This window comes from Apteryx rowi, unplaced genomic scaffold, assembly GCF_003343035.1.
Source record: "Apteryx rowi isolate R43461 unplaced genomic scaffold, aptRow1 scaffold_186, whole genome shotgun sequence".
Classification (NCBI taxonomy): Eukaryota; Metazoa; Chordata; class Aves; order Apterygiformes; family Apterygidae; genus Apteryx; species Apteryx rowi.
Genome location: NW_020448152.1, coordinates 24,443 through 48,634, shown reverse-complemented (window position 1 = coordinate 48,634; position 24,192 = coordinate 24,443). Strand labels below are relative to the sequence as shown.

Here is a 24,192-nt window from a genome sequence, read left to right as displayed (position 1 = left end):
TGTACTAATTCCTAAGATCTGAAGATACAAATTTCTTGATCTTCCTGTGCCTGTAGAGTTAATTGTTATCATAATTATAAGACATTGTAAATAATGGGTGAAAAGATCACTGTGGGGCTGCTGCAGCACATTTGTTTGTTTCAGAATATGCAATGCTGAGTTGGTTCGGGGAATCGTGTGACAATAGCCATGCATAATATTAGGAAATGCACCTCTCCAAAGGCATTTTTTGTTGGTATATTCATGTAACGGTGTATTAATAAATGAACAGGTTCTTTCCTCACTAATGCTTAAAGGGCATAGGAAAATGAGGACTGCTTAAACAGCTGAGGAAAAAATGATTTTTGTTACTCTGTGGTTACCCTTTTGATTCATTGTAAATTATTATACTGATAATATGTACTATACGCGTTACATATTACATGGCATACATATTATATGGGGTGTATATATATGGCATATATAAATATATGTCTACATGGGTTATATGCTGTGTATATTGTGGCAGTTTACGCATACTTAGTAAGTACATGAGGGGCCTAAATTCAGAGACTTAATAGGGAGACAAGAGGAACATCGTATTCAATCATAGAATGAATATAGAGACTCAGTATCTTGAGGTGATAAGAATGCTAAAGGATGTAAGAAAACACAATTATTCACTTATAAAATGTTTGTTATTCCTAGCCAAGCAGCACAACTTCAAGCTTTTAAAAAATCCATAAAACTTATTCAGCTATAGATGGTGTTGAAACTGAGACAAATGTATACTCTCTATTCCTGTACCACCTTTATGGATCTTCATGCTGCAATGACTTTTTAGCAGTGAAATATTTTTTTCCATGCATTTCTAAGTGTTTTCATTGACTTTTCTTTTAATTAATGGTGAGTTTTAAGCAAATTTGACTTCTTTGATAAGTTACAGAGCCTGAGATAAATGTACATATTAGTGATCACTTCCAGAAACTGATGTCAGGTATTAGGTATTTCATTTCATCTCTTCTGGCAGAATTTTTTCCAGAATGCTTGCCTTGTCACTGACCATGGCATATCTTCATTACAGCTGTTAGGCACGGAAAAGCAGAATCACAAACATGAAGGAAAGAAGAGATTTGATGGGAGAGGAAGAGATCAAGAGAGAGAGACAGAGACAGAGACTGAGCTGAGACAATGGTATCATCCAAAAGATTCTCCTAAGGGTGGGGAAAGAGAAGCTCTGCCTGGCCTGCTTTTGAGCCACAAGTAGGTAAATCATTGAATTATTATTAACATTGTTGTAAATTGAATTTGTTTTTCAGGCTTATTTTTGCCTGCTCTCTTTCTGATATTATATATTCATGACTTAAAGAGAAGAATAAAGATAAAGAATGGTTATTGTCCAAGCATTTACAAGTGACTCGAATTGATACAATGCCAAATGGTTAGCCCGGGTAAATTTCCCATGGGGGTAATGACTCTTCTGCAGACACCATTCGGAAGGTCCAGCCAGATGCATAGGCAGCTCCAGACGTTACACACTACCCAATTCGGAAATTGTGATTCCTTTCTCAAAAAAGAATCTTTGGAGCATTTTAAATTGAATCCACCCTGACATTCTCCATGTGCTTTCTGACAACTTCCTTGTGAAGTATGTCTCTCGTTGTCATTGTTTATGAAGTTTTGCCTGTAAGTTCCTTTTGACAGCTTGTCTCATCCCATAGGTTCAATACAGCCACTCTGAGCAAGTTAGATTTTCCTGTAGCTTTTCTTTATGTTAAGGGGTATTCTGATCCTTGTTTGTGAATCGGATTCTGACAGGCTTGCTGATATCGTAGACTGTAGTTTCCCAAACCTAGTTTGGTCTGACCAGTAGGGATAACAGTGGATACAACTTCAGACAGCTGTGGCAGCAGCAGTCTTTGCTATCCAATTGTAGATATCTAACCATAAATATAATAATGCAGAATAACTGTATTGCTGGAACATTTCCAGCTCTGCACTGGCTTTTGTAACACCTTCCTACAACATGAAACACAAAGATATTTCAATGCCCAAACTCAGGCACTCGGCTTGCCTGCAGTCAGACTGACACAAACTCAGGCTGGCTTCATATGGAACTAGCAGCAGCCTTAGGCCCTCACCATTTGTCATATGTAGAGGGTGTCAGGGACTGTTTCAATGCAAGAGGAGGGTTATGCCTATTCTAGCCCTGTGTACTACCTAAAAACATTCCCTGCCTCATTCAGAGGGAAGCTGGTGAGAAGGACAGAGTTAGGAGCTGCCACAGACATCAAATCCACAAGACAGAGCAAGCAGTCTGCATACCACTTTCAGTTATTTCACACAGGTCACATCTAGTGGGCTCTGTGGCTGTAAGTTACTATGAAACTATTTTTAAAAGATTGTTCAGATAGTAAAGTATTGAACATGACATACTGGCTGCCAGAATTCATTCATGTCTCTGATGTTGGAATATGACATACATATGTTCTAGTTTTAATTTACTTGGGTGATAGTTAAGATAAAATTATTATTCTTCTGTTAATTCCTTCAAATTTGAAAAAACTTTTCAGCAACTATAGGAGAAGAGTATCTCAAAGTTACCAGATCATGCTCACCAACTCACCAGAGTGCACTGATCTCAAACTCTATATAGGCTATAAGTGGGGAAAGTAAATCCCAATTCTAAATACATCGATTTTACACAAGGAAATATGCATGTAGGACTTCTCCCTCTGCAGTCTGCTAGTTAGCCTCGGATTGCCTAACACCAGTGGCTTTCTTTCCTTGAAGCTGTGCAGTATCTTTTCTCCCAAGAGTCTTGCAAGTCATAAAGGAGAATTAATGCTGCTTTTGAACAGCGTTAACTGTTGTGTGGATTTTCAACTTGCAAACTTCTAGCATGCTGTTAATATTATGTAAAGCAGAAATAAGAATAATTAGCAATTAATAAACCATTTGCCAAGTTTTGAGCTTGTATTTTGCTTTGTGATAGATCTGCTGGTCTTCTGACATACCCCCACTCCCTTCAGACTTGCCTATACAATTAATTTAGAGACTACAAACCAGGTATCATCCTTACAGAAAACTTTGTGATCCACAGGGAAAGGGATATGTCACAGATTCTTCTATCCTTCTCTTGTTTTCCTGGCATTCCCAATCTTTGATGACTAGATCTCCAAATTTGAAGATTAGAGACATTCAGAGCAGCATCTCAACGCTCATTTGATTTATGGACACAAATTTTGTGCTAACAATGCCCTGTAGCATTTTACTGCAATCAGTAACAGTAAATAGAAATATATGTATATAAATAGCTGACTCTACATTTATTGCTCTTAAAAGAGTCAGTTTCTCTGATCACAGTACCAACAGTAATATCAAAAATAAATTTGATTGACTGGGGGTTCCTAAGCCTGGTTTGCTAAGAGAACAAGGCTAATGTAATTTTTTTTGTCTGTCCCTCTAGTCCCTCTAATAACTTTTAAATCATTCACCAATTTTGGTGTTATTGAGATGTCAAAGATAAAATGTTTTTACAGCTGTTAGGAAGACCAATGGCTGAGCGAAGACAAAAGGCTGAAGTACGAACTCTATAGTTCTTTCTTTGGTTTGTTCTGTTGGCTGATCAATCAGCATATGTACACCAGAACGGACAATTCTGAAAAAGCAGAGCATGTCACTCTTTGTCCAGAAAATAATCAAGAAATGCAAGAGGAACCTTATGGTTTACAGGTTAATGAGATGAAGAGGGGTTGGATTGCAGAGGCAAAAACCTTCTTACTCCTGAAGAATAGAAATGAGAGAGGATGAGGAGGAAAGGTGAAAACTATTATTCCAGTGGATAATTTCAGTGAAATAAAACACTAAATCACAGAGACCAGGTTCTCAGGGACTACTTGTCTTCCTTGCTAAAAATGTTTGGGTGATTTTGATGATTACAAAATCTGAAAATCCTTTTCTATGCATAGGGCAGATAGGTGATGCACACTTCCCAGCATAACTCTAGCTGTGTGCCTTTGATTACAGTGCTAATTTTCATCCTTTTCCATAGAAATTGTGGAAAGGCGCCATCTGTGAAATAGGATGTAGCTGCCTAGTAAACATTTCAAACCTGTTTTTTACAAGTAAATGTTAATGGTTCTAAAATGCTAGACTATCACAAAACAAGATCATCATATTGTAAAGTATCATTTGCATGTACTTGAAAAGAACCCTGCAGCATTGCTGGTTTTTTCCCTATTTTAATTTGCTTCCTCTGAGAGGAAATAGGTCTAATTTATTTGTACATAGTTATATATACTGCTTTATAAGAGGTGTAGAATCACAGCAGGAAAAGGAAGTATATAACATACAAACCACAGGAGAGCCACACCTGAGTTAGTTAATTCTTAGATGGGTGCCTGAAATTATTAAAATAATGAACAAGTCAGAGAAAGAGCTACCCTAATAATAAAAATTTTGTTTTATATACATATCCCCAATAGTATTTTTTTTAATGTAAACATCTTCAAAGAAGTACAGTTTTACTTTTAATATTCCTCAAGATTCAGAAGTTTCTGGTAATTGTCACTGCTTTCACTACAAACATTTTTACTAAAGCTTAGTTCTTGGACTCTCCATCATCACAATCATACCTTCAGACAACTAAGGAATAGTATGCTGGGCCCCAAAGGTAAAATTTTAGTTTTCTGGTTTTGATGCAAGAACTAGCAGACACTACAGAGTAAGGAGATATCTATTCTAAGTGAATTTTGCTCATTATAACTCTTAAAGAGATCTTTCTTTTAAGTTAAACTTCTATGCAAAAACCTTCTGCAAATGTTTTATTCCACAGAGTATATGCTGATTTTTTTTCCTGATTTTCTATGGCTGCTTGAAAGTCTTTGCTGGGGCCAATTAATTTATTTCCAAGGAATATATTCCTATTCACAGACCTCTTTTCTTAAGTATTTTGGAACAGCAAGGAGAAAAAGCAAGAGCCTAAGAAAAATAAAGTGTTAAAATAATGGGAAAGAAGTAATCAATTATAAAAGTAAATGATTTTGCAAAAAAAAAAAACCTTCTAGGATTTCAATTAACTAAATAAATTGTTTAATGGTAATTTAGCTACAGTGACTATGACTAGAAACTTAAAACTATTCTAATTGAAATGGTGGTCATGTTTGTTTTTGACAAGAGATAAGGAATGTTTCCTTAGAGTACCGCTTGCTGTTCAGAAATTAACTTGAAACTTTAAAAGAAATCTGGATCACTCCAGGAGAAATGTAGTTCTCTAACCCTGCAGCTTTGGAAAGAAAGAGAAATATTTTAATCCATTATTATAGATGCAAAAATTATTCCTTAGACTAGAATTAGTCACTTGCTGAAGCAGAGCAAAACTTTTAGGAAATAATCACACTGCTGATTCTCAGCCCTGCCCTGAGCAGGAATTGCTCTGCACATTGCACAGCAGAAAGAGAGGCCTTTTACTCCTTCCAGACCTCGGATGTATAAAAGTATGAGCAAAAATATATAAACTACCAGGGGCTTCCTCAGTTTAACTCCTGGATGAGACTAAGGCTGAAAGTACTGCTTCTTCTACTGTTTATAAAACTTCTGCTGGTAGGCCCCATTCTTTTTAGCATGGGGATGCACAGGAATTCATTCAGTAACGTGTTTCAGAACGGTAGAGGCATATTGTTTTACATAGGCCAAATCTACATGGCCAGACTAGCAGACAAGCTAGTCTGTTCTTTGCCAGCTACCCCCTCCCAAACATGTGACTAGGATCCCTCCACACCTGGAGAAGCCTCAGTGGAACAAATTCCCCCCGTGCTCAATTCTCTACTCATGTAACGTCACAGAGAAATTTTAGACCATTGACGTAAGTGAAAGCTGCCACCTGCAATTCTAACTTGCGCCAGGGTTCAGTGGCTGAGAAGTCAGGAGCTACAGAAGCCTCCGGGAGGCCCCTTTTGCATACTGGGGGTGACAGCAGTTGTTCGACTACAGCAGCTGTGCTGCCAAAGGGGAGGAGCGTGGAAGAACCGCGTGAAAGGCTCCTTTTCTCATGTGTGCCAAGGGCATGAACATTTTCATTGTTTGCAGACTCCTAAACTTTTCTGCAGTCAAAACACAAATGGAAAGAAACTCTAGCTGGAAACCACTTTTAGCCTCCTGGCTTCTCAAAACACTTCTCGGGGGGTTAATTTGGTAAATGATTTGGTGGTTTTCACTGACTAGCTTATATTACTTTTGGCGATGAACATGCATCTTTCCTTCTCCAACATTAAATTCTTCAAGATGTATAAAGATTTTTTTTGAAGCCATAAGATAAACTTCCTGCATAGCTCTTTATCTTCCCCCTTATTCAAGATTAATAATAAAACATGAATTCCCCTCAATAAGATATATATGAGGTCCTAAGTGAGTTGTAGTGCCACTGGGTGAAATCCTTGATCCAGTAAAGACAGTGAATGCTTTCCAGTGACTTTCGTCTGATCTAGTTTTCATCTAGTTGGCTTAAGGTGCCATTACTGTAAGCACTGTCAAAATCCTTCTGTTGTTGCAAGTCTCACAAACTGTGCCAAACCCCATCTCTAAACTGTATCCACAGCCATTTTGTGAATTATGGCTGAAAATAGTTAATCTTCAGTGCCCTGTCGATAATATGAAATGATACGAGACATTTGCAATATTTGTGATGTTGTTTCATATGTTGGCCAGAATGACCCACCACAGACTTTCTAAAAGAACAAAAACTGGCATCATCAAATACAGTTTGTTGTCACTGAGAAGGATAAACTGGTTACAGGCAGCAGAAGAGACAGTATGAGGAAGCACAATGTTTGTCCACACGTGCGTGGAGAATATGTTAGGAGAAAACAATAAAGCAGTTCAAAAGGTATAAGGACTGATCAGATTAGCCTTGGAAGAGCAACTGTCTACATGGGAAAAGCTGTTTTTTTCTACACAGGAAAAGCTGTTTTTCCTGGCTAATACTGTACTGTAGAGTGTACAATGTGAACACAGTAAGAGCAAACTGTTCAGGATAAAAAACATGTCTTCTGTGTTTGAGACACTTGGTTTATTGTGGAAACTTCTAGCTAAACAAAGTATTGCTAATCACAACAAAGCGTCCACATTTTACTATGCATGCTTGCTCTCTTCTGTTTATGCTTGTGTGTTTGTTTGTGTACATGTATAGATAACCATAGGTGAAGACTGCACTCCCTTTAATTGGTAACGAGTTGATGGTGAAATGCAGTTGGATTATTTTGGATTATTTTACAAATTTTTTGCGAGTCAGAAACACAGTTATAGCCTTAAGCTTTCTTTTCTTTCAGACCCTGTAGCACAGGTGCATGGAAATATGTTTCTTAAATGTATGAGTTAAAAACAAAACTATTTTACTGAAGGATTTTAAAAAGCTATTTAAATGTGGTAACTAAAAATTAAGGATGAAATTTAATAGCATACCTAAGAACAGATTAAAATCCATATTGTAATCATCTGTGAATGACTGTTAATGTAGCTTTGTATCACGGTTTTAGAGATTTTTTCAACTATTGTTTCTATTATCCAAATCAACAACAAAGCCATTTCATAAATATTAAACACCTTCAGTTCCCTTGCTGGTTTTATTTTATGATAATAAAACTGGAGTCAGAGCTGGTGTGTGCATTTCAAGGCAAGTTATGATACAAAGCAGAGAACATAGAACAAAACTACTAAAAATCATTTATGATTGAAATTATAGATTGAAATTTGTGAAAATATTACCTCTCACTGAATAGCATATCACAATGGCCTAGCAATACTAGGATGTGTATTCATAAGCTTTTTAACGTATGCAGCCCACCTCTTCTGCTTCATTTTGTACCCATGTACTGATTCTCATTGGAAAAGTTGGTATGACTGGATTAAAAAATGAAGAGAGAAATAATTTTATGGAATGTTAAATTTCTGATAACAATATTTTAAAACCTAAAATAGTTTAAATAGTGTAAAAGTTTCACACAGCCAGATTGATCAAAAATATGTAGGTTTAGCTGTGGATAAATCAATTTGCAATAGTTTATGCTTGGGCTTGCATAGCCTGCATAGGTTTCTTGCATAGACAGAAACTGATATATTAATGAATTTATGTTTTTATCATTTGTGTTATAAATCTATGATTTTTGAGACAAAATATGAAGGCGGGAGTTAATGGATTTAGAAAGATGATTAAGATGTAAGTCAACAGTTAAAAATGATATTATTTTGGCATGGAAAAGGCAAGTGCAGTTTGTCTGTGTGACGGTGTTGGCAAACCAACGGTGAAAGCAAAAGGTACGTTTTGTTTGCCTTTCGATGAGGTGACTCATGCCACATTAAAAAAATGGTATCTCAATGTCTATCATTTTCATTTTAAGGAGCCCAAATCTGGCAGAATACAGTTGTAGAAAAGGTTGATTTTTTTCCAAACATGGTTCCTATTGCTTTGTCGTATTGTTTTCTATACATTTGTGAAGTCAATTTTTGACGTCAAGTATCCCAAAGGCATGAAAGATCGTAATAGTCATGAAGCATTGATGATGGATCTTCCTGACAGCTGTGGTGAATAGTGGGAATATTTTGAGCTGGAAAATATTCGGCATAAGAATTCTATTAATCAATGTACCAACCCAACCACAAAATGCAATATTAGATAATAAATAGTAGTAGTATGTAATGGGAATAGTGTGTCATTAAGAAAATTTAACAAGTACAGCTTAGATTGTAAAGTGCTGAAACAGTGGAGGAAGCTTCTTCTAAACATTGCCTTTGTTTTCAGGTGACTATCTGATGACAGGACACATCCAATACTCGGTAACAAACACCTGCAGGACTAAACCCGTATTAAATAATTAGGCTGATGGTATGGAAGTAGAAGTGGAGTAACAAGGGAAATGGATAACTATTTTCCAAAGTCAAACCACAATTAAATATTGAACTTTTCATCTTGTAGATAGTAAGTACATCCCTGTCTTATTGGGCAACATTTCAAAGCGCTATAATCTGCACCCCAATGGCAGCAAAATGAGTCTCACCCTTTATGACATCCTTTACAAGTTTACTGTTCTGTGACTCAAAGCTTCCTATATCATATTCTATTACTGCAATGACAACTTTTTTTTATTAAGTAATCATTCAGCCTTTTAAACTACATTATAAAGTGTAAAAAGATATTGTAAGTGTAAAAACATATTCTAAATAAGTTTTATTGACAAAATGTTAATTATTGCCACTAACGGATAAGGTTAGTGATTAACTGTATTTTTCCCAAATACATTTTACATTGCTGAATATTCTTGTTAATATATGTCAAATTTATCTGAATTAAAAGCTGAATAGAAGTAAATGATAGGATGCCAGACAATAATCTAATATAAATATTCTTATTGCACAATAAATGAAGTAAGATAGGGCAAAAAGTTCACATTGCTCAGTCCTAATGGAAATAGTTGTACGGAGAAGAGCTCATGAAGGACCTACCCATTGTGGTTCAGAACAAATCCCATTGACTAAAGTTACAAAAAGGACACACAACATTCTCATTGAGTTTCCAATAACATCGTATCCAACAAGAAATATTTTAGAATCAAGAAAAGACCCACTAAACGTAGGAACAACTTCAAGTTCACAGCCTTATTTGATTACAGACTCAGGATGCAATTCCGCAGTCCTGGTTCATACAAAATTTTGACCTTGCTATTTGTCTTAGCTTATTTTTTCATTTGCCAGGTTAAGTCAACAGGATGATTCTAAAGGCATGGGATTAATCAGATGGTAAGAGATTTGCTGGAGTTCTAACATATTACACTAGGTGAGATTGGTGAAGTTATTAATGAAAAGCTATTGTGTGTATTAAATATTAACATTTGCAAATTCTTCCAATATATATGGTGTGTTTTTTAACTGAATTAATGAAATGTACTACAGTCAAAGTTTAACGAAATATTTCATTTTTTTACTGTTTTATCTTTCCTAAATAAAATCAGAAGCTCTCATTCTCAGGTTGTAATTAACTTCCTTGAAAATACTCATTGGTTTTTCAAGAAGGTTCATAACATCTTCTCAGAAACCAGCATCATGTATCCGAATTAAAATCTAAATGTAAATTAGTAACATTTTATATTAATGATGGTGAGGCTAAACACACATTCAAAACTAATTAAACATCACTGTCTTACAGTGACTGAGTTGCAAGTGAAACGGATCTTCAGACTGTAAGTTTTTATAGGAAATTGTGTTTCCAGCATGGAAGGTTTGGCGCTCTAGTATTCATTGCTATAGTTGTAATTATATTAACCAAAATTCCATCACCAATTTGCTAATGCTTTGAAATTTTACAGGATGGCATAATTTAAGTTGAATTCAGTCTATGAATTAATTTACAGTGGTTTAAAAAGTGGTCTCAAAATAGTTGTGACAATGCAGCTTGCAGCTTTTAACTTCAATCAGAAATTATATTAAAAAATACAGTATTTCTTTTGACAAGAAAGATGGTGATGGTGGTGTGGGCTTTTTCTTGGATGATTATTAGTAAAGTGTATAATTTAAAAGTGGATTTTTTCCTCTTTATTGTACATTACAATCAAAATGTAATAAGCACCCCTCTCCCAGCTAATTTAACACTACTAGCTTTTAGCACAGGAATTATCTAAAGTATCCAAATTTTTGGAATAGTGTTAAGCTGCTTCCTGGATAGATCATAGAAACACCAATAAAGTGAGGTTGGCATACTGGCAGTGAAAACTAAAGCTTTAAATGGAAACAAATTCCCCCTACTTACTGACAACAGTCCCTTCTCTGTGTCACAGCACTGTAGTTTCTCGTGAGATAAGTACATCCTCCAATTAAGCTAGCCATTTTATTCTCCCTCATTCTTCACTGTCTCAAAGCACTCCATCAACAGTACTTCTTCTCTTCCCCTTCTGTCACTGTGTTAAAACTATCTTTTTCTTGGCTGAAAACTTATTAGTGTTCTCCATCTTTTCACGCATCAAACATGGCTGGAGCCTTGTCTATAAAGGTCAGCTTTTCTGACTGTGCTTACTTCTAAGCAAAGAAGCTGAGCAGCCAATTAAAGTTTATAAAGAATACAGTCCAAATTCCTCTGGGCTAGACCTCTGCGCATAGCCAGGCCCCAAAAAACATTTTACTGTAATCAAGCAAGCTGGATACTAATGAGGCCTTACGTACAGTGATGTGCTCAGTTCTTTGGATTTTTTGTCCCCTTATCTGATGAACAATATTGTCCAGATCAATGAAAGTATAATATTACAGTAATATTTGCACATTCTCTATGACTACATCTTCGTTATTGTGCAATTAATTGGCCAGTCATTACTATGTAAATAAATTAGTAATAAGTTAGTAGTAAATTATGAAAATAAATTAGTTATATGTTTTATACACTTCAAGAGCCTTGCATTTCAGAGAAGTACTCCTCTCTTAAATGAGGTCTCTTAATGAAGCCTGTATGTTTGTTTCCAAAGAGCAACAGTAGGAATTATGCTTAGGCAATGAGATGCAATGAATCATCTGATATAAACACATTTATGTACGTTAAACATAAAAATAATTAGTTTGGCAAAGAGCAATATATTCAACAGCAAGAAGCATATTCACTAGGGATATAAAGACTGCAAAAAATTCTTGCAAATTCTAACTGTATTTTCACAGTGTCAGACTAGTGACAGTTTCTCTCACGGGAAAACAGAGGCTAAGCTCTTATTTACAGCAATGGGGAAAAGAGCAGGAATGCACAATACAGAATGTGTATTCTAATATGCAAGACCTCCAAAAAGTACCCTGCTATTTAAATGCTTGTTTTCTCAACACAGAAACAACAAAAGTTAACTTATCGTAAGGCATCATTTACAGAAATGTCTTAGCTTTGTTTTCAGTGCAGTTGTAGCCAGGAAATACCCAGGACAACTGACAATCAAATGCAGCAACAAACAAATTATTCCCTTGCACACTTTTAAGAAGAGAAAAAGTCATTTTAATCACAGGTGCTGCAAGGGCTTGGCCAGTATTAAAACTGGTGATTGTTACAGTGCAACAGAAAGTGTCCTGCACTGGTGTGTTTGCAATTCGCTTCTTTTTTGTATGTTAAATCAAAAAGAACGAACTAGCGCATACATGCCTAACTTAAAAGCTAGCATTTTTCATTTTAAAACCTTCATAATATAGAATTTGCTTCCCTTTAAAGTCACCTTTATCTTGGGAGTCTGTAGTTAGCCATAAATACTTTAAATATGAATGTAAGGCCAGTTATTACCAAGGAGATGGTAACTGAGCTTTTACTGATCGTTAAGAGAAGCGACAGTGGTTAGCACTAACATTAAGTATTTGTTTCACTGTGCTGTCACAGATTATGAGTTAGAAATAATAGTAATCATGTTCCAGAAGTAAGGATGTAACTATAAAACCTCCTAACTCCCACTGCAGCAATGTTATAATCCCAACAAGTTAAATAAATTTCTGACTTCTAACATAATAAGTAGCCAAAAAAAAAATTAATCTTAAACGCTGCTGCTACTTTCTTAAGATTCATGAAAGTTAAATAGAAGTGAACAAAATAAAACCCAAGTTTTGCAAGAAGGTCTGCTTTTGGTGTCACGTTTTTAATATAGCTTCTAAATGTCTGGGGTTTTATTATATTTTATTTAACATTCCATGTTAGGAAATTTGAACGCTATGATTTTTGGTAGATAGCTGCTTGTTTACAGTGCATCGTTCCCTACTAATGCGTATGAATGAAAGAAAATAATGGAATTTTTTTTTTGTAAAGTAATCGTAAGAAAAGTACAATACTAAAGGAAAATTATGGCAAGTAACAACCACAAAGTAGCTCTTACTAATAAGCCTGTAGGTTGTCAGGATTCACATGGGCACAGAAGAAAGTCTGCCTTCTTCCTGATCCACCAAAATGGATATTCTTTTCTGAATATTAGAAAAGAGAGGATGAGAAACTGAGTAATCTACACTTCCGTTGACTGCACGACACTGAAAAGAAATCTCCACTTTTGGCCTCCTGTTGGACTGCTAGTTTTGGCAAGTAGCTGTGCTAACTGCAGGCTACTTAGAAGATCTTTGTTCTTTGGTAACAAACAGTGCAGAGACAAAATGCAGTCATTTTCTCTGTCAGAGTATTCCAATTTGACAGAGCTTCCCTTTATGAAACACTTCCACTATCGGTTGGCAGCAGCAGCAAAATGGCACTTCATGAGGGCAGAAGGACTAAATGAATATCCAAATTAGAACATTTCTAATAACATTTGGCCTTTAATAGTTTGCCTTCAGTATTTTGAAAGACACAATACAAAAAGATGCAGAAAGCCTAAGAAATTACTCCTGCCTCATCACATTCATGGACTGATGTGAAAAGTACAATGTCAGTCTAAAGTTTTTTAGTCTCAGTTTGAGAAAGCTAGTAGATAGAAAGTACAACTTAGAAAAGAGAACTTTAAAAATATATATCAAAGTGTCTGATGATACAATTTTGCACCATTTCATTTTCTCTGTATAAGTAAAGATTTGGAATAGATTTTCTATGAAAGCTGTAATTCAGAGTCTGGTTTATTTGCTTGTTAAAAAATACCAGAAAAGCCTGTCACTTTTCCAAGTCTAGCAGTAGGTAATGCTGCAGTGTTTCAGAATTCTGCCATAAATTTTCAAATTGCTAAGATATTGGTCTTGAAAAACTTTTCCTAATGTATTTTTTATTTATAAAGATTTTTTCTGCACTATAAATGCACATGCAGTCAACAGACTGTAATCATTTGTGCTGTACTGGTTAATTTTATGAAGTCATTTAGTCATGTTTTATATGAGTTTATGAGAGAATATAATGGCAATAATACAAAAATAATGATCTATTTGCTATGAAGTAAATGTATGTAGCATCAGCTTTAAAATGCCTGAGGTAATTTCACCACTTGAAGGTCTGCATCATACAACCTAAAATGATTGACTTAATCCAAAAAGTTAATTAAAGACTGAAACAGTTACCATCCTAGCTGCTTGCTTCTGAGGTTTCCACCTGTGGCAGGAATGCCTGAACCGTATGTGAAGCAGTCCTTGAACTGCCCCTATTTATTGCCCAACGTATTAAGATAACTCCAAAGTAGCACTAGTGCTTGCATGTTGTAAACTGCAGTGGTGCAAGAGATAATTCACATATAATTCTTCCATCTGTGCCAGAGGGCCAGCTCCTAAGACAAAGAGGTGGTACAGATATCTTGGGCCATCTATAAGTCAACATCCTAAGGTACTATTAACTGTATCTTTCTTTCTTGATTATGAAACTATGCAGCTCCAGTGAGTTACATACATGTGCAACAGTACAGAAGCAGGCTTAAATCTGAATTCAAATCCAAGAAACTCAATGAGTTTAAAGACCTGCTGTGGTGTGCCTTATATTATTATATATAAAGTATTTTAATCTGAATATCTCAGTGTGAAGATTATAAAAATATCAAGCTACTATCAATGCAGTAAGAATCTGTTTACTTTCTAGCTCTTTTCATTAACTGGGATTCTGAGTATGTTTAAAATATGGAAGAAGCTAAGGATTGTACTGTAACTTCATTACCATTTGTTATCTTCCTTCTTGAAAGCATGGTCACAGGAAGATCAGAGGAGAGCAATCAGCAAAGAGCTAATACACAGAGCAAAGACAGAGATATATTACATATTCCCACCCTCCCTTAAACCTTTAGAAGTTCATGACTCCAGGGGGCTAGACCACCTTTCATTGAGAGAGAAGCATAAATTTCTCTCAAGAAGTGGTGTGCTTTTATACAATTAGAGATGTAATGCTGCAGTAAAACTATGTAATTCCCTCTCTGCAGTGTGGAAGAACTGCACAGGCCCAGGTGGAAGTACTTTGCTGGAGAGCAGTGCAGACAGATTAGATGTCACACTTCACTATATGTGGTATCTTTATTAGAGGGCACAGCTTTTATTCTCTCCTGTTATTTTGTAACCATAGCATAAGAAATCATACTCAGCCTCTACCACAAAACAAACATCAAAAGCGCATGCAGCGTAAGAATCTTCTCTTTCCCTCACTGCTTTTATGCTGTTCCCCCAAAAGAAAGGAGCAGTATAATTTCACAATAATTGCATAGTGCCATGCAAGTAAAATTAATTCTTTGTCCAAATATAAACAAATTTTCTGCCTTCTATACTTACAGAAAGATAGACCAGTGAGTATACTTAAAATGTTTCAAAATACAAATACCATTGCAGTAAAAGTATATTTGCAGTAAAATGCTCATTGAAGATCTTCAGCACAGAATAAAACCATCCATTGCCTAAGAAATAATCCACACCTTTCTGAATGATGCATAAATATATTGAACTTGAATTTGTAGATCTACCATCTATAATTTGTGTGTGTATGTATGCATATATAAAAAAATTTATAGATGAATATAAAATATGTAAAATATATATGCAAATTAAAATTACAGTGAAACTGTTCATCACAAGAACAAAAATGTATCTGTACATAAGAAAGATCTGTACTATGGTCTAATTCAAGACTGAGAACTAAGCTGCCTAGCATTTCAGAACCACTACAAATGTCACCGTATTTCCTTTGAAAGTTCAAGATGCACTTTTTTCTTGCCTTCAATAACTTAAACATGTAACAGAGCAGATACAGAGTAAAATATTAAAAAATAATATAATAATCTTCCTCTTGGAAAAAAAAAAAGAGAACATGAAAACCACATACCACTTCATGCTCTCCAGAAAAGTATTTAGCTATTATACAAGTGAAGATGATATAATAGCCTAATGAAACCTCTTTCTTATGAGACCTTACAGCCTTATGAAGCATCTTGTCTTACTGTAAGCTTAGCTATTTGTATTTTGGTACAGAAAAACACAGAATAATTAATAGCTTAATGAGTTGAATGAAAACACCATTTAGAAAGAGACAAAGATATAAAACATATATTTGTCATCCATAACAACAGATTAAAAATAAATTCAATAAGTGGTTATTTTTCTATTCAAAATGTTTTTTTGTTAGTGTTGCACTATTATTTGCACTAGGAAATCCTATTTCTCATTCTTAGAGAAAGAATATTTCAAATTTACAAGAACCCATGTACTGCCTAAACTTATTTGATGTTCAGCAATATTTGTTTCATTATACTCATTTGAGTCCCAGCATTCCAAAATATTGACATAGTTATAATGCAACTTACGTAAATTATTTGGAGGAGGTCTTGTCTCCATGTTTTCATAATGTTGCACATGTACTACAATGTTTAGATCTCTTTCCATATGATCTGTTGTACAAGGACCTTGAGGTCGCATAACATCAGCAAGAGCTCTGAGGAACAAACAAAATCAGAATAAATCTGTTGCAAAATCTGTAAGGCATTTGCTATATATTCCAGTTTTGTTTTTTCTTTAGTTTGAGACAGTCTATTGTAATGTGCACTGGAGAAGCCAGTTCTATTCACAGTGAAGTCAGGGACTCAGATCCATAGTGGGACTTCGCACTTCAGATTCATTTTAAGCAGTCTTAGACAGAATGCTAGCAATAATACACAGAAATGCATGAACTTTTTTAGGGATCTTAGCTCTGTGGGAGCTTAATCTAAGCTTGCTTAGACTTGTAGCAGTCTGCTATTGCATATGCTCTGTGACATGGCTGTCTTGGTTAAGCCGAGCACCTCAGCACCTAACCCCTGTCTACGGCCTTCACAAACTAGCTATCCTCACACCTAGATTACCAGCAGGACCAGCAAAGTAGACTGTCACACATGCAATTGCACACAGCACCACACAACCCAGCAGTCATGGTCATTTTCATTCAGAAAAGTCACCAAACATGGAAGGTCAGCTGCTTGTCACATAATAGTCTAGTAAACAAAGCACTCGTCATGATCAGGGATTTAAGCTTTTCCCATCCAGAGGGTCAGTTTAAAAATGTCTTTTCTAACCTATCTGAGAGTGTCCTAATGCTTAAGATGGAGCAAAGCTTGGATGGGAACATTCTTTATCTCTTTGAAGCGAGTTCAGAAACAGGACGAAAGCTTCATGGTAGCAGAGAGGGAGCGAGCAAAAGGAATCCTAACGGTAGGGCAGGCCAACCTGACGCTGGTCATGGCTTCTTCCTGCAGAGAGACAGGTTCATCCCACTCTTGGATATGTTCTATGGACTAGTTTCACTGCTCAGTGTCCTGCCTATTATAAATCCTATTCTCAGGCACGTAGGTAAGTATATGCACCTATATCAGCCTTCTGAATCCAGAGCTAGTGACTAAGTTTTAAGCTCTAAAACTCTCAGCGTGGCAACGTCTACATCTCTCCATGATTCTGGGCTACGGACATTTACCTTTGACTTCAGGGCTGGATTAGCTCTTAGGTACGTGCAATATAACGAGCTGCTGAACTGCTGTGCCATACAGAATAATTGGCCTACCTGCAGAAGGTGGCCTTAGGCAAAGGAAAGACATGGCATCTGTTACTAATGTCTTCAGGGTTCAACACAAGTCTTTTCTATTCAGGTCCATGCACCACTGACCATTATTTGCCTCCTTTTTTCTACTAGCTTTAATTTTTAGACCACTTGAGCTATTTTTTAAGGGAATGGATGAATTTTCTGGGCACTGTGCCCAGTTGGTTTAATTTTCTACAAAATTTTATACAGTGTCCCAGATACTGCATCAAGAAAGACTGGCTTATAAATTAATAAATAAAAAAAAATAAACACATTCACTAGTGAGAGCCAAGGCAAGTGCCATCTAGCTCCTCCACCTTATTTCTGTGACATGATGATTTCTTGATCAAGAAGCAACATACTTTGAAGAATTACATAGTAGTTTCATTTAAGTTACATGTAGATGGACAGACAGAGAGGAATTCTGAGCTGGATCTTGCTCTCAAAATGCAGGAAAATTGCTTTGGATATGTTTCCTTGTGTTTACAGCTAGCATTATGATATTAAAATATTAGTTACAGTTGTGATCAACATGTTACAGAAATACTCTGTTGATACTGTAAAAGGTCAGGAGATAGCAACCAAATGATTAATGGTATCAGAGCAATGTTCCCATTTGAAGCATTGCTTATACAGCAGAAATAGCAGAGCTGGCCTACATAGAAAAATAAAAATTCAATAGAAGAGATTCACAAAGGTATGTAGAAAATGCTGCAAAAGGAAAGGATTATATTAAAAAACATAGTTTGAAACAAGTTTTATACAAAAGAAATTACTGATACCAATATTAATTCCAGAGGCAACTGGGCACATTTCTGCAAAGGGAATAAATGCAAATGAAAGTTTCTAACTTCAGTCTGGGACTTAAACCTGGATGATCTCATAATACACAAATTAGTATTTTTCAACTTTGTGAGAGCGAGTTTTCAGAGATACTTTCTTCACTGCCCTTAATCTGATGGTAAATATTGTTCACTGTAGACTTTAAATAACACCCCATATGATGCCAGATTAACTACTGCCTGTCTGTGAAAATGCCAGCTAAGTCCTCTACCATTTTAGGATGGATTTTTCAAAAGGATTTTAAGGAATTAGCTGTCCAACTCCTATTATATAAAGGAAAAAGGAACTTCTCACCCTCAAGTTCTATTTTAATGACACTGCACCTATGTTTATCCTGTGTTAGCCAAAATTGTACAATCTGTTCAAGGGCAGAATATTTCATATAAAAAAGCTTGTCCTTCCACTGTTGTCAGAAGGAGTTAAGAATGTGTAGCAGCTCATATCATCGAAGCACAAAGTACCTGCATTTTGTTCTTTTAGGGGTTTGCCCATGTAATTAAATTGATAAAAGAGTTTTGTGCCCCTGACATGCACATGACAAAGTCCTTGAATAGATGTTTGCTTTGAAAAATTCCGCATAGGCCAACAGACTTCATGCATTTGTCCCACTTGAATATCATCATACAGATTTTGTTCATTATCCAAATAAATTGTTTGAGCTGGTCCAATTGGAAAATGATATATGTAAGGGGCCTCTATCCATACCTGTGCCACATTTAATGATTGTTCAAAAAAAATGCAAAATACAAGATAAGCTTCTAATCAGGTAGTGATATCAGTAAGTCTTAATAGTGGTATTGATTGCAATATTACAGAAGTGCAGAAATGTTAGCTACACGAGTTCACAGCCCAGAACTATCCAGGAAGTATCAATAACCTTCGGGATTTCTCTTATTATAAGATTTTGCTCTTTGGATATGTAACACTATTTTCAGATGTTACAAAGCATGTGTAGCCAGGCATTTTGTTTATGGTTATAAGTCTGAAGAAGCTCAAACACGGGATATTTCATGAAAGGTCAGTTGTCATACTTTGCCTCCAAATTTGAGTCAAAACCCATAAGGGAAATAATTTCACACATAGGATTCAGCATTTTGGCAAGCCAGACTATTTTTGGTCCTAGGTACATGCCTTTTGAATGATCAACAACAGACTTGACTTGTGAGCTCAGCACATTGTGAAGGAAGAAAGAAGAGCTCAGAGGGTTCATGATATTCAGAAGGCTGCTAACATACTGTCAGAAGCTCTGCTACAAAAAAACAGGAGCTATAGGGCATAAATATTCTTGATTTGTTTACACATTCTCCACAAGGATTAGGGAAGAAGACAAAGCTAGAGTTTTATTTACTGAAAATCTCTTCCATGGAAGAAAAGTAAAGCTTTTTCTACAGCAAGGAAACTGTGGAGTTCCTTTCCAACTCATTTTCAAGAAAGAGGATTCTCCACTTTAACTAGTGGAGCCTGGAAGTCCCATTGATGTCATCTTAAGCAGCAAGCACATGCTGCACTTAAATGCCCAACAGAGCCTGTAAATACACTTCAGGAGGCAGATCACTCCCCTATGTCCTTTTAGGCACAATACTGCCACAGACACTCATTCTTCTTGCTGTATGTGGTAACATACACCATCTTATTCCCTCTCTTGGAAGGCAGAAGAGCAGAGGAAGAGTTACACTATTTGGATATTATTACTGCTCAGTCCTTGCATACTCAATAGCTGAAGGAAACATCTAACTCCTTTTAATGTCAAGGAACAAAGTTCTAAAGGAGAGTGATATGAACATTAACATGTGATGTCCAGAGGGAAATATGCTATGCAGATTTCATACTGTACTTCCCTCTCCATTTTCCTCTTCCATATTTACAGCCCCATACCAACAGTAAGTGTGTTTTACTGAAAAGCACTGATCAGAAGAACAAAAAGAAAATGTCAACAGTGCCACACTTGGCCTTTTTCCTCAAAACAACAGGAAGTAACAAGCTTTCCTTAAAAAAAAAAAAAACCTCTAAAAAAACTCTTTTTTTCCCCCCTATATAAATAGACTTGTCCAACAGAGCTTTTTTTCCCCTGTGGATTGTTGTCACTAACTAAATACATTTCCCCAATGCTTTTCTGATTGTCAAACGTTTAGGAAAATTCAGTGAAATGAATGGAGTGTTCTTGGTTTGTTTTGATATAGCAGTAAACAAGATGCAATGAATGGCTACAAAAACTACACTTGCCAAGTCTGTGAAGTTTCCTTTATTAACATATTATACCACTCTTACACACACACACACACACACACACACACACACACACTAATGTCTTACTTCAACAACAGATCCACTGATGACAAGAAGAAATAATATAAGGAATTAATAAGGATGCTACAGTCTTGCTTCCCATTTATAAGTCAATGTTCTTATTTCCATGTGTCAGAGAATGTCTCTGTTCATATTTTAAAATATTTTTAGTAAATCAGAAATGAAATTACATAATCTACACCAGTTGTATTCTGTTGACTTAAAATCTTTCATTAAAAAAACAGTCTACACCGTGCACTGTATTTTTTTGATAAGCTGTACCATCCCTTCCTCTGGTGAATTTGTTCACAGGAATGAAGACGATTCACATGTTTCATGCATGCATTGGCTAGGTAAGGGAAAGCAGACAATCTTAACTAAGGGAATAAAAGAAAAATCAGCCTGTGTGTGCTTCTTGCTGCCTGCCAAAATGGAGTAACACATAGTACTCCTGGTTTGGCCTACCTAGCACTCTCAGTGCATTATACTTTTGCTTTTTAATAAGGTTCAGTATAGGAAAAAACATTTTCCCCCCCGATATTGTAGTGATGGATATTATAAAAGAAGGTGAATGTGAATATGAATATAGGCTAGATAGTATTTTAATTGCTGGTACTATTAACTGTTTAAACACATAAATTATTTATTTCTTAAACACTGCAGCCTTTTTTCTCCCAAAACATTAGCAGTGTAAAATGACCTAGGATAGAATATTTTAGTTAAACACACATGCAAGGACAAAGAGGTTACTTCAATTCTTCACTCAATGAACAGATTTTTAGATTGACTAAGGTATTTACAAATCTAATTTCTTTTACAAGTAATGGTAAACCCACCCTACATAGCTGTAATCAGAATGTGAGAACTTTCTTTTTAAAAAGAGCTATAGTACTGTCTTTTCAGAACATGACTAGCTATTATGTGTACTGAGTGGGTGACTGTTTTTCCATGTGATCATGACTTTCCAAGTTTCTATAATCCTGACTCGAACATTTTCATGGAGAGAAAAGTACGAGATTTCAAACAATGTTAAGTAATCAGGGTAACAGATGACCTTTCTAAGAACTGCTTCAGAAACCTAATCTTTATGCATACATGACTGAAGGATTTCAGAATGATATTCCAATCCCCTGTAATGCTATTTCCATAAACGAAGACAGAATATCCTTTCAGAATCCTTCACACCTGTACTTTAGATAGCAAATACACGGAGCTTCTTTAACAAGTACTTCTACTAGTAGAAATAGTACCAGTTCAAGCCAGATATAAGCAGGGATGACAACACCTTCACTCTGTCCTGTTTTCTGTAACTGTTATGAGCCCTGCCTTTTTGCCTGCATGAAGGCACTACAAAAATAGACTGAAGCAAAGGAGAGCTTTTTCCTTAAGGAGCTTCAACTCCATAGTTTAAAGAGTATAATTTTTTTTTTAAAAGGACACCCATATATTCTTTTTCTCAAGTTAGTAGTTCAAGATATTCAAAACGACTAAAGAATTATTGAACCTTGCTCAACAAAGATTCTTTGCAGAATCACCACTGGCACACAATGTTGAATTGACTAAAATTTCTGTGGTGTGCTTTGTTTCTCAGTAGTAAATGCGTATCCATATCAGGCAGTTTATAAATAGCAAATAATTGCTAGTGAACTGGTGATGCATTCACAGGACTATTTTTGGTGGATTTCTCTGTTCATTTCAGGATAAGCCATTAATCCCAAAGCCATACAGAAACTTCAATAAGAAAAAAAGGCTCCTAGTGTTGTGTTGATCTCTTGGCTGTCTTTCCAAGGTTGATTCTTCATCTAAGCTTTAAAGATTGTGAATTACACCATAACCAGTCAGGACAAGAGGAAGAAGCTTTCTGTCACACTGCATGTCCAGTAGAAGGCATCCTTTTAATTGCATTTCACCACTAAAGTTGCCCAAGATGCTGGAACTGATTCAGAGACTTTAATGGAGCTATTTGCCTTTTTAAATGCCTTCTGCCCTCCCCCACCCCCAAATCTGCTTTACTTTCATGTGCCTGGGATTAGCATAACAAATCAGACAGACTGCAAACTTGACAAATGTATAATGCCTTGATTTTGAACTGCTGTGACAATCTGGGTTTGAAATATGTTGTTAAAGCTACTGGGCTCTGTCCTGAGCTGCCCACCTTCCTATCCACCACTAGGCAGCCAGTATCTGGAGTAGACAGCACACAGCATGCCTAACTCTAGCAGGGGGGGAGACGTTCTTTGATATAACTCAGCCATTACACTGTGGATACACAGAGTGTAACACACATATATAGATGACAAAGACTTTCATATTCCATATTTTTCCTCTCAATAGTAACTGAAAAATGTCAAGAAATTCTATAACAGCTTTTGCTTTTTGTGTTTCCCTCTCCCCCTTCCACCCTGGCTCATTTTCACAGCTCAGATATTTTACAAATAGCTCACACACTTGCAAGGGCTGGGGGAGTAGGGAAGGTCCTGCCAAAACCATTTTGCAGCTGGAGAGGGAGGGTGAGATGACATTTGTTTACATCCTTCGGCTGAGAAGTAAAAACATTTTCTGAGCCTTGAAGCTGTTGGAAGAGGAACCCATCAGCCTTTCTATAATTCAGTGTTGCTGGTTTCAGATTTTTTTTTTTTTTTTTTTTTTTTTTTTATTCATGCACATTATATCCGGGAACACTTGCTGGATCTTGTTGGGGAGAGGGTCAGACACTGCAGATAAAAATGGACTACTCTCTGTGCAGGCTTCACAATTATTTCTAGTCTTCCTCAGCATACGTGCAGTTTGACAACCTGGGCTTGGGGAAGCATGGGAACCCTGCTCTCCAAAGTTGGTCTTCCTCTGCCGCCTTGCAGAGGAACGCAGCCTGCCTGGCTGGAGTTGTTTAGCAGGGACACATGGGCTCCTCGCTCCTCTTAGGCTGTGGGGGGGAGGGGACCCTGCTGCTGGCACCCAGCCTTACCTGGACATGTGCTCCCGCTGGGGTCTGTGCGCCTTCTCCAGCCCCAGTTTGGTGAAGATCCCCACCAGCACCATGACCGCCACAACCCCACAAATGATGTAGACGATGAGGTTGGTTTTATCCCTGGTGGGGTCGTGCAGAGGGTCGTCTATGCGGGAAGGAGGCTTCCCAGTGTTCATCCACAGCGGCGTCTCGTAGTTTGTGCAGGTGCTTTGATCCAGCCTCGTCTTCTTGAACTTGCAGCAAAACCTGAAGCCACAAGTGCCGCAGCAGAAGATGAACTCCCCCGAGCTGCAGTTGAAGGGGGGGTCCCACTGCCCCATCACGTCGAAGTAGCCCCTGCAGAAGTCCGGGGTGGGAGGCGGCTCGGAGGGGTCTAGCTGCTCCCCGAGGCTGGAGTGGTTCCCTCCCGAGAGCACCACGAAGCTCCCCAGCTGCTGGCCGGCTTTCTCCTGCGCCCGGCACACCAGCGTGAGGAGGTCCGCCACCAGGTAGCCGAAGAGCAGCCGGATCAAGCCTTCCATCCTTCCGCCCGGCCCCGGCCCCGGCCCCGCGCCGCCGCCGCCGCCGCTCGAGCCGCTGGATGCTGCGCCGCGCCGGGAGCTGAACATAAAGGGGCTCCGTCAGGGGCCGGGCGCCC

General features: G+C 37.0%; 1 protein-coding gene across 1 annotated transcript in view; it reads right to left on the bottom strand.

Annotated features, from left to right (window-relative positions):
- SHISA9 (shisa family member 9) overlaps nt 1-24,189 on the bottom strand; it is a 194,917-nt gene extending 170,728 nt beyond the window's left edge. Inside the window, exons 1-2 of the mRNA XM_026061891.1 lie at nt 23,553-24,189; nt 16,215-16,342 (exon numbers count right to left, since the gene is read on the bottom strand). Of these exons, the coding sequence (XP_025917676.1) occupies nt 16,215-16,342; nt 23,553-24,163 (739 nt within the window). The 5' untranslated portion in view covers nt 24,164-24,189. The remainder of the gene's footprint in view (nt 1-16,214; nt 16,343-23,552) is intronic.
- Nucleotides 24,190-24,192: the final 3 nt, after the last annotated feature.